The sequence below is a fragment of the Lepisosteus oculatus genome, chromosome 6, assembly GCF_040954835.1.
Source record: "Lepisosteus oculatus isolate fLepOcu1 chromosome 6, fLepOcu1.hap2, whole genome shotgun sequence".
Classification (NCBI taxonomy): Eukaryota; Metazoa; Chordata; class Actinopteri; order Semionotiformes; family Lepisosteidae; genus Lepisosteus; species Lepisosteus oculatus.
In genome coordinates, this window is record NC_090701.1 from 42,949,016 (window position 1) to 42,962,001 (window position 12,986).

General features: G+C 37.6%; 1 protein-coding gene across 4 annotated transcripts in view; it reads left to right on the forward strand.

Moving 5' to 3' along the window:
* trappc8 (trafficking protein particle complex subunit 8) overlaps positions 1-12,986 on the forward strand; it is a 70,525-nt gene that overhangs the window by 43,221 nt on the left and 14,318 nt on the right. For all 4 annotated transcript variants that reach the window (XM_015339530.2, XM_015339531.2, XM_015339532.2 and 1 more), the window contains 4 exons: positions 2,986-3,054; positions 3,143-3,201; positions 4,527-4,709; positions 5,967-6,068. In XM_015339530.2, the coding sequence (XP_015195016.2) occupies positions 2,986-3,054; positions 3,143-3,201; positions 4,527-4,709; positions 5,967-6,068 (413 nt within the window). The remainder of the gene's footprint in view (positions 1-2,985; positions 3,055-3,142; positions 3,202-4,526; positions 4,710-5,966; positions 6,069-12,986) is intronic.

Genomic DNA, 12,986 nt, shown 5'->3' on the forward strand with positions numbered 1-12,986 from the left:
CTTTTTTCCCCACCCATTGGTTTGAGCTCTGACAACGTTGCAGTGTAAGATATGAAGTCTTCGCCATTGTAAACCACAATTAGACACATTGGTGCAGTTTCCTCTTTGTGTTTCAGTGTTCATTCTGAAGATGTCTGCTGGTTTGACCTTTTCAGATTTGAAATACTTGTATTGGCTTCCTTCCTAGTCTTCTCTCTTCAAGACTACAAAGGTTTGGTTCCTTTAGCTGGTCAGTGTAGGACAGTCCTTTAAGCTCCGGAATGTCAGGTTGCTCTTCTCTGGACTGATTCCAGCAATATAGTTTCTATAACACGGTAGCTAAAATTGAACGCAATATTCTAAATTTATTAATGCCTTATATATTCTTAGCCTAACATCCCACAATTTATGTTCTTTGATTTTGAATTTTTATCTTGCCTTTTTTTATGCCAATACGCATTTTCTAGAGCAGGGGGTGCTCAGTTTGGGTCCTCAGGGGCTGCTGTCCAGCACGTTTTTTAGTCCTCTCCTAGCTTCGGAAGAACCAGGACAGGTTTCAGCTTCTTCAGTTAAGCAAATAGTGAGTTCAAGTCATATAATTAAGAGCTCACAATACAAAGGAAAACCAGAATTGTTCTGTCCCTCTGGCCTATACGTATGTAACCCTTTTTACTACCTGCATGAAAAACACAGCATTCAATGTCATGTGCCAGGTGTTTTCTCAGTCTTGAATTTTGTCTTTTGAAAATTAATTTAGTGCTTCTGGTCTAGGCTAATCCTCTTTATTTGTTGTCGCCTGCAAGTTTGACCAGTCTGGTAACTACATTCAAGAACACGGATATAATTGGGTCAAGCAGTATTCGTTGTACAGATCCCTGTGGAACTCCACTAGTTACATTACCCCCATTTTGAGAATTTACACCCAAGCTGTGCTCTAATTGCCTTGACTTTTCCTGGTTGTGGGATAATAAGTGGTATTTTTTAGAAAGCTTTGGAAATGTGTGGCTAGGTTCTTTTAGTTTCTCCATGTTGTGATTTCTGATAATTTCAGTTGCATGCCTTCCTGAATATTGGCTTTGCTGGTTCTTAAGTCTCTTGGAGCTCTTTGAACTCCTTTAGTTCCTTCATTTTTGTAGCCACTTACCACACATGTAGTCTTGCTGTTGGAGTTCCTAGATGTCACACACCTTAAAAATTTAAAAAGTTAAAAAAATAGTGGAGTATTGAATGTAATGTATATTAGAGGTTGTTGTTTTTTTTTCATACAGGAAACAGGTATACACTCTTAATAGATATTTTGGCTGCTGACTATAGAGTTTATTTAATGTACTTCATAATTATAGAAATGAATATGTGATTGTGTAGACCCCCTATTCCCAGTCTGCCCTTTCTTCAGGAATAGGCATTGACAATTCTATTAAATCCCATCTGGCATTTAATGAGCTCCCCAGAGTGTATTAGACATGATAGCACTGAAACTGCAGTAATTGTGTTAAAGATTTTCTTACAGTCTTCTGATATAATAGTCTTCTTTTTTGGGATTTCAGTGCAACCTTTGATACTGTCAGTCACCACATCCAACTGGATTGCACGGAAATTGTGGTTTAAAATGCAATGATGAGTGTTCCAGGGTCTATGCTAGGTACTTTATTTGTAATATTTGCATGTTGCCTCTTGTTTAGATCATTTGTATTCCCTGCTATGCTGAAGACCCACAGATTTATTTGTATACCAAATACATGAAAACTCTGGTGTTACTTGTATTTGTTATCATTACAGGTGCATATATGGAATGTCACAAGGGTGTATTTCTTCCACCTACATAACACTGCTCAGTGTAACCCCTTGCTCTTCCTCTCTGATCTTAAAATACATACCTTAATCAAGATTAGCCCACTGTATCTTCTTACTTGCCGGGATATCTTGAAAGGTATTAAATAGGTCTCTGTGGGTTCTAAATAAACTTGCCCTGTCCACTGCAAATTAGCAGTAATATATTGTGTGTTGAATGTATGCTTCTCCTGATTATATGAAAGGCAAAGAATGGTCTAGATCCAGATTATTATTATTATTATTATTATTATTATTATTATTATAAGGCCTTTTTTATATAAATATGATTTGGCTCTTAATTTGAAATCAGCTGTTTCACACAATGAGTGATAGAGATTTTAACATTTGTAACTAGTGGAGTGCATTGCTCTAATCCATTAGACACTCTTATGACTTACTTTTTGTAAAGACCTGTACACTAAAGCTTTTAATTTATTTTTGCTTTTTATTTTCTCATGAATTTAGCTGTGCTGTTTTCATTTTGCTTCAGTGATATGTTATTTTACCTGTTTCATGAAATGTTAATACATCAAATGTAATAAACAATCGTCTTTGTTAAATGGTGGGAAAATGAAAATAAGAATGGAATATGATATTCTACATTGCTTTTTCTGGCATTTATTACTATTTGCAGTGATAAATGGCCTCTATGGTTTGATTGACCACAGGAGCTTCCAGACTCTCTTTCCTCGATCTAGTGAATAGTCTTCTTTATTGGGTGAAACATGTATTTTTGTTTACGAGTTGCAGGCTTTTGCATTTGTTTCTGGTGACTGCACTGTCTGTTGTAAACATCTGGGTCAGTAGGCTTCAAGGAATTTGCAAGTCACACACTGGAAAATATACTTTTGATGTTCTTTGATTATCAAAACATGTACATTCGTTTCACCAATTTGCTTTTTAAAAATCAGTCTGCTCTGATATTCCCATTTAGAGTTGTAGACCAGAAGTATTCAAGTTTCTTCAAAGGCTGAATTTATTTAGATCTCTTTGCTTTCTATATTTTTAATGAGAAGAAACTATATATCTGCAGATCGTACATTCTTTTAACTGGGTATATCTAAACACAAGAAAATGCTCAGAGGAAATGATCAACAGCAAACACAAAAACTAAAGTATTTAAGTTAATGAAAATCATGCTTCATGAATGTAATACACTTCTTGTTTCTGCAGACGCAAAACTTACAAGCAGAGAAAGAGGAAAATTGTGCTTCAGAGCATCAAAATGCAGAAGCCAAGAAGGTGGGTTACTTACAGTATATACAGTAAAGTTATCTTTTTTTAAGTTTGTTATTGTTTCTGTATTTAACATTTTTTTTCTTCTCCACAGCTACCTCAAGTGCATTAGAGAAGTATACATTTGCCGACATAAATCTAGGAAATGAACAGGTGAAATTTTATTTTTTTTGTGCAAATTGTTACAAATAACAGGATCAGAAAATGAACTGTGCATTTGAAAAATATTGAGGCACACACGTTCATGTTTTCCAATTTAGCTGGTACTGGAGTAATGAATTAGTCATACTTGGACGAGGCAAATACTTAAGAATAATTAACACAGAAGCATAACACAATGTTACATGATAACACATACCATATACAGTAATCTATGCATTCCAGAGGCCTGTGTCCCCTTGGCCTTTATGGATCATGGCCTCCTAAGTATCCCCATCTATCAATTAGCTTTATTACTCTGTCCTTCTCCCCACTGATAGCTGGTGTGTGGTGAGTGTACTGGTGCACTTTGGCTGCCTGTGCACCACCCGGGTGGGTATTGCACATTGGTTGTGGTGGAGGGGAGTCCCCATTACCTGTAAAACACTTTGGGTGGAGTGTAAGTTATGTTCTATAGACCTTGAAAAGCTGAATTCTGTCCTTCTGGAAACACTGCAAAATAGCTTCTTGCATCCTAAGAAAATGGACCCTAAACAGAACTAAGTCTTCTGTCCTATATTATGGACGCTCAAAATCGGATCGGAATCTATCTCCCTATTCTAATATGCATCACCAATCTAGGACAGAACTTTTTAGTCTGAGGCTTCCATAATATATAGGAGGTAATAATTTGCTAAAATAAAACAGCAGGTTAACTATAATAATATTCAGAGTACCTACGCAGAATCTGGTCTCCAAGACTGATCAGAAGAGAGTGATGGTTCCGTCTTTTCTGTCTCTTCTCCACTTTCTCTCTGTCTTCCTTACCTCTTTTCTGTCCTTTGCCTCTGCCTTGGTAATTAGGGATTTACCATTAATTTACTTAACCAGAGTACATAATCAGAAACTGTCTAAAGCCTGTCTACAATTGGGGAAAACCTAAAAACTATACACCTTTTTATGAATGCTTTGTGCTTGCAGAGTTTTGTGTTATGTTTTATGCTTTTTGAGTAAGGCCATGAGTAGTGTAATCATGATGTGAACTGCAAACTGATTTTGCCACACACCCCCAGTGTCACAATATTCTCACATCCTTTTACTAAGGCAAACTGATAAATAAGTGATTTTCTTTATGGTGGACAAAGATTATATCCTTCCCAATCAAAACACTCTCTTTATAATTATTCAAAACTAAGAGGTGTGATACACTCAATACACAGTTTTTTGTGTTTCTAGGTTTATTATGCTTGTTATACTGTATATTTATAATTATGTTTGTTAAGCAAGCAGTTATTTTTCCCATCTGATGTACTGCCTGTCTTTTCTTTGTCTTTTAATAGATAGTCAGTGCTACCACTCCTTGTGCAGATTTCTTCTTTCGAAGCTGCCTAACTAGAGAGCCAAAGAAGACTGCACCTGCTGCTCATAACAGAGGTGTTCCTTCAGGATTGCCAAAAGACGATATAACAAGGGTGGTGAGAAAGTGCACTGAAGTGGATCTGAATATCATCGTGTTGTGGAAGGTATGCTTTTACGTGAAGCATTGATTAATGAATTAATGAACTGAACTGGTGTGTATTTTTTAGATTTGCACTATAGAAGTATATTTACACTATTGGGGTCTAAATCTACCGGTTAAATGGGCTGTATTTAACTGGAGCTTGCACAAAACTCACATCTCTAATTTCCTGTAGTTGTAGTGTGTGAAGAAATGGAGCAGCGAGTGAGTTGCACTATGAGATCTCTGTCATCAAGTAGGAGAGCTTTGGGTCTTTTCTTTCCTCTGATACCGAATAAATGTAGGGCTCTCAAACGAAGTCCTGGAAGAAATTTAATTATGTTGGAAAACAATGCTTGGTGCTCAGGGACACATCAGGATTATTAGAGTGATGTTCTTATCACCCTGCTGTATGGTTCTATATTAAATGAGGCAGCATTCACTTGCAACCAAATTGATGCTTCCTGTAGCTAAAAGACTGCAAAACAGTTGAGCAGTTGAGATCTTCCATTTTGCTCTTTTCTTTAAAATCAGTGTTTATCCTATAAAGAACGGGGAGATCAGCATTTTCCAGTTTTCCCCATCATTGCATTGTTCTTAATATTCAGATGATGGGTCATTTTAGGCATCGTATGAGAGTAACTGGATTGGGACTTTGCAGGACCTGTGAAGGAGACTTCTGGTCCAGTATAATATAGATAATTACTGTATTATTTTATTATATTATTATAGTCTTATTTTATAATTAAAATGTAATAGTTTTTGTATTTTGGGAGTTCTCCCCAGTGTTTTACTTGTATTCTAAAACTTTTTTAATTGTAAAACATTTTTGATAGTTTAGTATTGCTCTTCTTGGCATTGGAAAAAACAAAGTTATGAAATTAATTTACTTCAGGAGTGTTTTTTTGGTGCTTAACAGTTAATAACCATCATCAGAAACCCTAGTTCTGCTGTACTTTCTGATAAATGTGTAGCATTGAGTGAGCTTGTCAACAGCAGGGGAAATGAAGTTTATCTCCCATTCTCAATGGAGCCTATTCCAGTAAAAGCACTCAGCAGAGCTCTGTATTCGGGTCTATTCTGTTGAACACCACCTTGCAGCACTCTGATGTACCTTTGAAAAACTATTTTATATGACAATTTTACTTCCCTTTACCAGGTGGTGGTAATGGCAGTTTACTGTCTTTTAGTGATTGAGGTCAAGTGTTCTTTGTATTGTTGAACTTTGCTGTTCAGACTTTTAACATGAATCATGATTTGACCTACTGATCTTATTTCACAGGCATACGTGGTTGAAGACAACAAGCAGTTCATTTTGGAAGGTCAGCTCCATGTGGCTCTTCAGACCATTGGGAAGGAAGCATGTTCTTTATCACAGAAACAGGTACATTTTTATTAACTTCTTATATTTGGCTTTGGCACTTCTTCAGCGTTGGGGAATTTTTTCCTGTTTTTCCATTCTGCTTGAAGGTTTGCTCACTATTTGCAAGTAGAGAACAATCATTGATTCACAGTGTGGTCATGCATTTTGAACTGTGATGAAATTACATTGGCTAATTGTCTGGTTTTAATGTAAAGAAAAAAATTCCTTTGTGCAACCTTCATGTTTGTCCATGACTACTGCCATCCTAAGGTTAACTGCACTGTATGCATGCCATTAGATTATATTTTTCTCTGTGTAGCCTAGTTAAAAACCTCTTAAGATTATTTAAAAGTTGTGGATAACTTTTAAGTATTCAAAAAATTAAAGTAGTCTGTACTGCATGTATGAAAGCTTAGATTGAATGTCCTTTCTGATGTTCAGAGCCTGAATTATTCAACAGAATACTTTAGCTTTCAATATCTGATTAGGAAATAACTAGTTTGGCTTTTGTTGTGACTTTTTTTTCGGTGAGTTTAAACAATTATACTAAAAGCTTACTTTCTTCTTTAAAGGATAAGAAGTAGTGAAATAATGATTGACAGTAATGAGGTTATATTAATGATAGAATGCACCTTATTGCTTGATGCATGCCAGCTTATAGTCTGTTCTGTGGTCGGCTGCAAAGGAAGGTTACTTAGCAAGCTAAATTACAGATAATTAACATAGCTATGTATGGAGCTGTACGTAAATGTTAGCATCAAGGAAGCAGGTGACGACAAAAACAGAGCTGAATCTTCAACAGACCTGAATGAAGAAAATATTATTGAAATGTTCAATTTACTAAAATAATTCTAACTGGAATTTTAAATGCACTTTATAGTAAGGGTGGTATTAGCAAGTGCTCAGAAAGCCATCATCAAAGGTAACTCCTGCAATTTTACATCATGAATCATTTTGCCTGTATAGGAGTGAACTTGCTACTTTTTTTAATTCCTCCACCTTCACATTAAAGTGTTAATGCCTTGAAGTCTACTGTAATCATTTGAAAATAATTTGTGAGTGATCTTCTCTCTTCAGTAAAAAAATAAATACAGAATGTGCTTAAATTTAATATTATTGTTGGGACAACTGTGCATTATTTTCAGAAGAGAAACTTTGAAAAAAACAATTTTGTGGTGTAACAGGGGATGCTTACTGCTATAAGGAAAATAGCTTTCCAATATAGATCTATAGCTTTTGCTCTGTGCTGAGGTTCTAGGTGAATGAGAGAGTGCAGCTGTGAATAGAACCAAAATCACTACTGCATGTCATTGCATTCATGTGCCTTTGGCAGAGAAATGCTGTGTAGGAAATATCCGTTATGTAAAAAAGCTGTGTCCTAGATTGATGAAGGGCATAAAAATCTTCAGCAAAGAATGTTAAGGTAAAAACAAAACCAAGAATTATAAATGATAGTTGTCACGGTCTAAATGCTCATGGTTAAAATTAATTTGCAGCTGCTTGTTTTATCCCAACAAAATAATGTTGCTCTGGTTAGTAATTGAACCTCAGTGGGAGACCAGCACTGTGGAGCAATAGGAAGGTATGTTCAGAGAACAGGTTGAGAAGCTTGTTTTTCAGTACTCCCGGTCCTTACAGTTTTCAACCACTGGTTTCCCTGTATGAGAGTTATTATTTGAGGTACAAATCCGTGCACCTCTTCCGTGTGGCGATAAATAAAATCAATCTATCAATAAAACTTGATTGCCGTAGTTGTGCAGCAGTCAGAAGCATTCTTTTTACTGATGGCTGTTCCTCAAAAGGAGCTCCAAAGTTAATAGGAGTCATTGTGGTTTTCTTTTGCTTACAGTTAACTCACACTCTTCAAATAGTTGTAAAGAGACTTGCTTAGAAACCTCAAAAGTGCTAAGTGTTTTCTAGTTCTTGTGGTAAATAACTATTTTTCTCTGTATTGAGACAGTAAAGCTACATTAACTCATTGAGGGAAGATTGAGTAGTCAGGTGGTAATTGGTACCCTTGTAATAGAACAAGGTTTCCATCCATCTGTTTTCTAACTTCCAACACGGGGTCTCAGGGAAGCCACAGCCTATCCCGACAAGAGCAACAGGTGCCAGGCAGGATACACCCTGGACAGGATGCCAGTCCACCACAGGACAGACAGAGACAAACACACTCACTCACACCAGGGCCAGTGTTTCCAGAAGCCAGTTAACGTACCAGTATGTCCTTGGTCTATGGGAGGAAACTGTAGGAAATCCACGTGAACACAGGGTGAGCATACAAACTCCACACAGACAGCAGCCCAAGAATCGAACCCAGGGGCCCCAGTGCTGCAATACAGCAGTGCCAACTATCGTGCCACCATGTCAAAAACTAATAAGGTTTTACTTTCTAAAATGTAATAGATACTTCTACACACAAAGGAAGGTGTATCAAAGATTTGTTACAGGTTTTGTTTAGCTTGAAAAAGTGAGAAGTGATGTGCTTCAGTACACAGCTTGCTGATATGTGCCTTTACAGTGAAATTGAAAGCTGTGTATATGTTGTTCTCATAACTGACAAAACATAGCAGTGCCTAACTAACCTTTTTAAAAGGGGTTTACTCAATTGTGTGAAAAAATACATGCTTTTCTATTGTTTGTTGGCATATCCTGTAAGTGTTTAAATTGGTTCTGTTGTAGGAGTTTGATTGTAAACTTTGGAGCTGATTTTTGTTTTGTGCCAGCTGTGAGCTCAGGAGGAAATGCAGGGTATAATCTTCTCTAATTAATCTGCCTGCAGAACAAACAAGTCTGTTGATGTTAATATTGGATAGAGATAACGTTGTCTGCACAGCTGTATCGTGAAATCACACAGCTCTCGTCTTGGAGTGCTGAAAGTGTTTGGAGATTCACAAGTAATGGAGCGGAGGAAAAAGATTTCACCTCCTCTCCTGCGGTTCCCAGGCTAGCCGAGATGTGCAGTCTGCCCAGCGTGCCCAGGGTTACTGAAGCTCTGCTCTGGGAGTTTTCCCTATCTACTGTACCTTCCCTCTTCTTGAGCCAGAGGGGAAGTGACGTTAAAGAGGCCCTGCCCCATCCTCATCTTGTCATGGCAAGTAAGCCCAGCTCCCCTGCAGAGAGACCTGACCTGTGCTCATTCTACCAGCACTCCTGTTCTTGTAGTCATTGCCCCGAGTTCACAATCTCAGGCGAGGACAGGCAATGTTGATCAGCCTGTAAACCAAGAGTGTTGTCCGAGGACTCGGACCTTGCCTTACCTCCAGATGCTGGCACAGTGCTCGCAGCACTGTTGAAGCCCTACCTGTAAGCTCCTAGTTTTCTCTTTTAGCCTAGATCGTCATATCATTGAGTATGAAGTAGTCTTCTTCGCCGAGTTTTTCAGACAGTTGTCAGATTTTGAAATCCCTCCAGTAATTCTGTTTAAAAACTGAAGCGATTCAATACCTTTAATTTAGTTGTGCATGACATTCCTTTGAGACCATCAACAGTTCAAGTGCTTTTTTGAACTCTTTTTAGGGCTGCAATGTCAAATTTTTTTATGTTTGTTGAAATTCACACATTGCCTTGGTGGGTCAAGGAAGATATACTGATGCCTTGGGCTTCATTGGATGATAAACATTGTAACCAATTATATTGTTTTGTGTGGCACTTCACCACAAGGGGGAGGTGGAAACCTGCTTTTTTCATTTAAATTGCAATTCCTGTTGTTAAAAGAACAATACAAGTAGTTCAGTTTAATGTACAGTTGCCGAGAAAGCAAGACCTGTTTAAAATGATCATATTTAAGAAGTAAATCAGTTCACAGTAAAATAAAACAAAGTGCTGTTCAATAATTTCACTGCAATCCTTCATCGAAATATTCCCTCTGCCTTTCATAAAACATATGCACTTTTTGTCATTCTGAGCAGTTTTTATAGTTTTACTGTATACTGTACCTCGTCCAGTATTCACTCTAATATTTTTACACACTGAGCAAGGTAGAATCTCTCACGATCAGAAATGTTAGTGCTGTGATAAACTTGAGAATAAACGTGTTCAACCCAGGCATGTCCTCTTAACATACCTAACTGGAAAGTTTTATTCACTTGTGACCTACTTTTGTTTTATCTGCAGTGGCAGATGTTAGCAACAAGCTGTTTAAATTCAGTTAATGCAGTACTGTTTGCCTGGACTGACATGACAACATCAAGAAAAACTGTGTACAGAAGTGCCTGCTGTTCTCAGTTGTACAGTATATGCACTTCAACTTGGTTTCCACTTCTTTTATTTTCCCCACTGATTTCTGAAGAAGTCCTTAGTGTTAGCTTTGCAAGTGCCTTTGAGGATTTTTAAGGCTTGAAACTAAGCTCCTCAGTCTTGGTTGTTCAAGATTGAGCTGTCTTAGCTTGTCAGCATAGGACAGTGGGCACAGGTTTTGAAAATGAGGTCTTACTAATGTATTTTACATTTTGAACCCAACATCCATCGATTTCATTTTTTTGTTTGCTTTTAACTAATCTAACATTTTCCATTGTTTCTTCTTTTCCTACTTTTGTTTCTAGACGATATACAGTCAGTGTACACAGCTGTCTTTTTTGTATGTATTGTAGCACCTTTAAAATTTAGTCTCTCCTTTGTAGCTGGAGCTTGTTTTTAGCAATATCTGACGATTTTTCTCTTTTTGTTTTCTAAGCCACCTGAATGAGTTCATTAACCATTGCAGAATATGAATTTATTATTGTTTTATTATTTTTTTTAACAAGAATAACAATAATTCCCTTCATTTGTATTGTGCTTTTCTGGACACTCCACACAAAGTGGTTTAGAGGTAAAAGGGACTCCCCTCCAGCACCACTAATGTGCAGCCCCCACCTGAATGATGCAAAAGAGTGATGAAGCCAGTTCATAGATGCTGATTATTAGGAGGCCATGATTTGTAAAGGCCAGGGAGAACTTCGGCCAGGATGCTATGGTAACACCCCTACAAAAGTGAGGAGGAGTGCTGATTCTAATTACTCCACAAATCAATTCTGTCCTTTGAGTGAGACATTAAAACAAGGTCCCAGTTTGTAAGAATCTGTCCTTCCTTTATCATTTTGCAGCAGTTAATCAGTTCTCCACATGAACTGGTCTGTAATGAGGCTCCTAATTACTGCTGTGCATTGCCCATGTGGTAATGCACCCTTCGTTACAGTAGGTCCCTTACTACAGTCGTAAAGTATGTGAACCCTTCAAGGTGGTCATTATTTTAGATATTATACGGATATTATATGAACCTGAACTCTTAATAAATATATAGAATGAATATCCTAAATAAAGACTTCCCACACATAAAAAGGGATTTGAACTCATAGATTATTAAATTGTAATATTTAGCAAATCACCAGATATTCTTGAGTGCAAAAGAAAATGAACTCATTTCAGTCAATAACTTGTGGCACCTCCTTTAGCAGCAATAACTTCACAGTTGGCTCCTGTAACCAATTATCAGGCTCTGACATCTTGCTGGAGGGATTTTTCCCAGTCCTCTTTACAACAGTGTGCCAACCTTTTCAGGGCCTGCCACAGCATTTCAATAGGATTCAGGTCAGGGCTTTGGCTTGGCCATTCCAGGACACGGAACCTCTTCTTCCTAAGCCATTCTTTAGTGGACTTACTTGAAAGTTTGGGATCGTTGTCTTGTTGAAACATCCACTTTGTGCCCAGCTTGAGTTTTCGAACTGATGGCCTGACATTCTTCTTAAGAATGACTTGATATTTCTCAGAATTCATGATTCCCTCTGCGATGTCTAGTTGCCCAGGGCCAGAGTAAGAAAAACAGCCCCATACAAGGACACTCCCACCACCATGCTTGACAGTAGGGATAAAGTTTTGTTTGTGGTAGGCTGTGTTGGCTCTTTGCCAAACATGAGCCCTCTTGTTGTGCCCAAATAGTTCAATTTTGGATTCATCTGTCCAGAGAACAGACTTCCAGAACTCTTCAGGCTTTTCCGGGCTTTTTTCTTTTTTGACAGCAGAGGCTTCTTCCTGACAACACTTCTGTAGATGGCACTTCTGTTCAGGGTTCTTCTTATTGTTGATCTATGCATCACTACTCCAGAGGCAGCTAGGGAGGCTTGTAGATCTCTGGATGTTATTTTAGAATTACCTTTTACCTCTTTTATTAGTCTCCTTGTGACCCTGGGTAAAATTGTAGGAGGACTTCCATTTCTTGTCAGGGTTGCCGTTGTTTTAAATGTCCTCCACTTGTGTACTATTTGGACTTATGGAGTCCGAATCTTTTTGAAATGGCTTTATAACCTTGTCCAGACTGATGAGAATCCACTACTTTTTTCCTCAGTTCTTTTGATGTTTCCTTAGCTCGAGGCATGAGGCTAGACTTGTAGGAGGAGTAACTGACCTGCTTTCTTGCAATTGTTTAAGTTTGCTCCTCCACATTATTTTCGATCTTTAGTTCCATTGGTTATCTCGGTTAACTGGTTAGCACTCATTGACCCACCTGCTTTACCTTGATGTAAGTCATAGAACTACTTAGTACTAGAACTGGGTGTTAAACCATCTAAGCATGAATTTTGATAGTTTACTGTGAACTACCCCCAAAAACCTTTTCTGATCTGTATTGCTTTACAGAATGAGCAGATTTGTGCTTGATTTGTATACTGTTAACTCAGTAATGCAGATTGGATGGCATATATAGGAAAATACAAGCTGTTTACCAGATATTGTAAGATGTCAAACTTAGACACACACTTCCAGTTGGTGCATACTGTATATCATATTGTTTCAAAATATTCAGTTTGTACATGTGAGTGTAGATGTCTACAGGCGCTCTACCTTCAGATTTACTCTTGTGAAACAGTAAGAATGCACAAGTTTGTAGAAATGTAAGTGCAGATGACTAAATTCCAACCCAGGGTGTTATCTCTCTCATATACATGACTGTGAGATGGTTAAGGA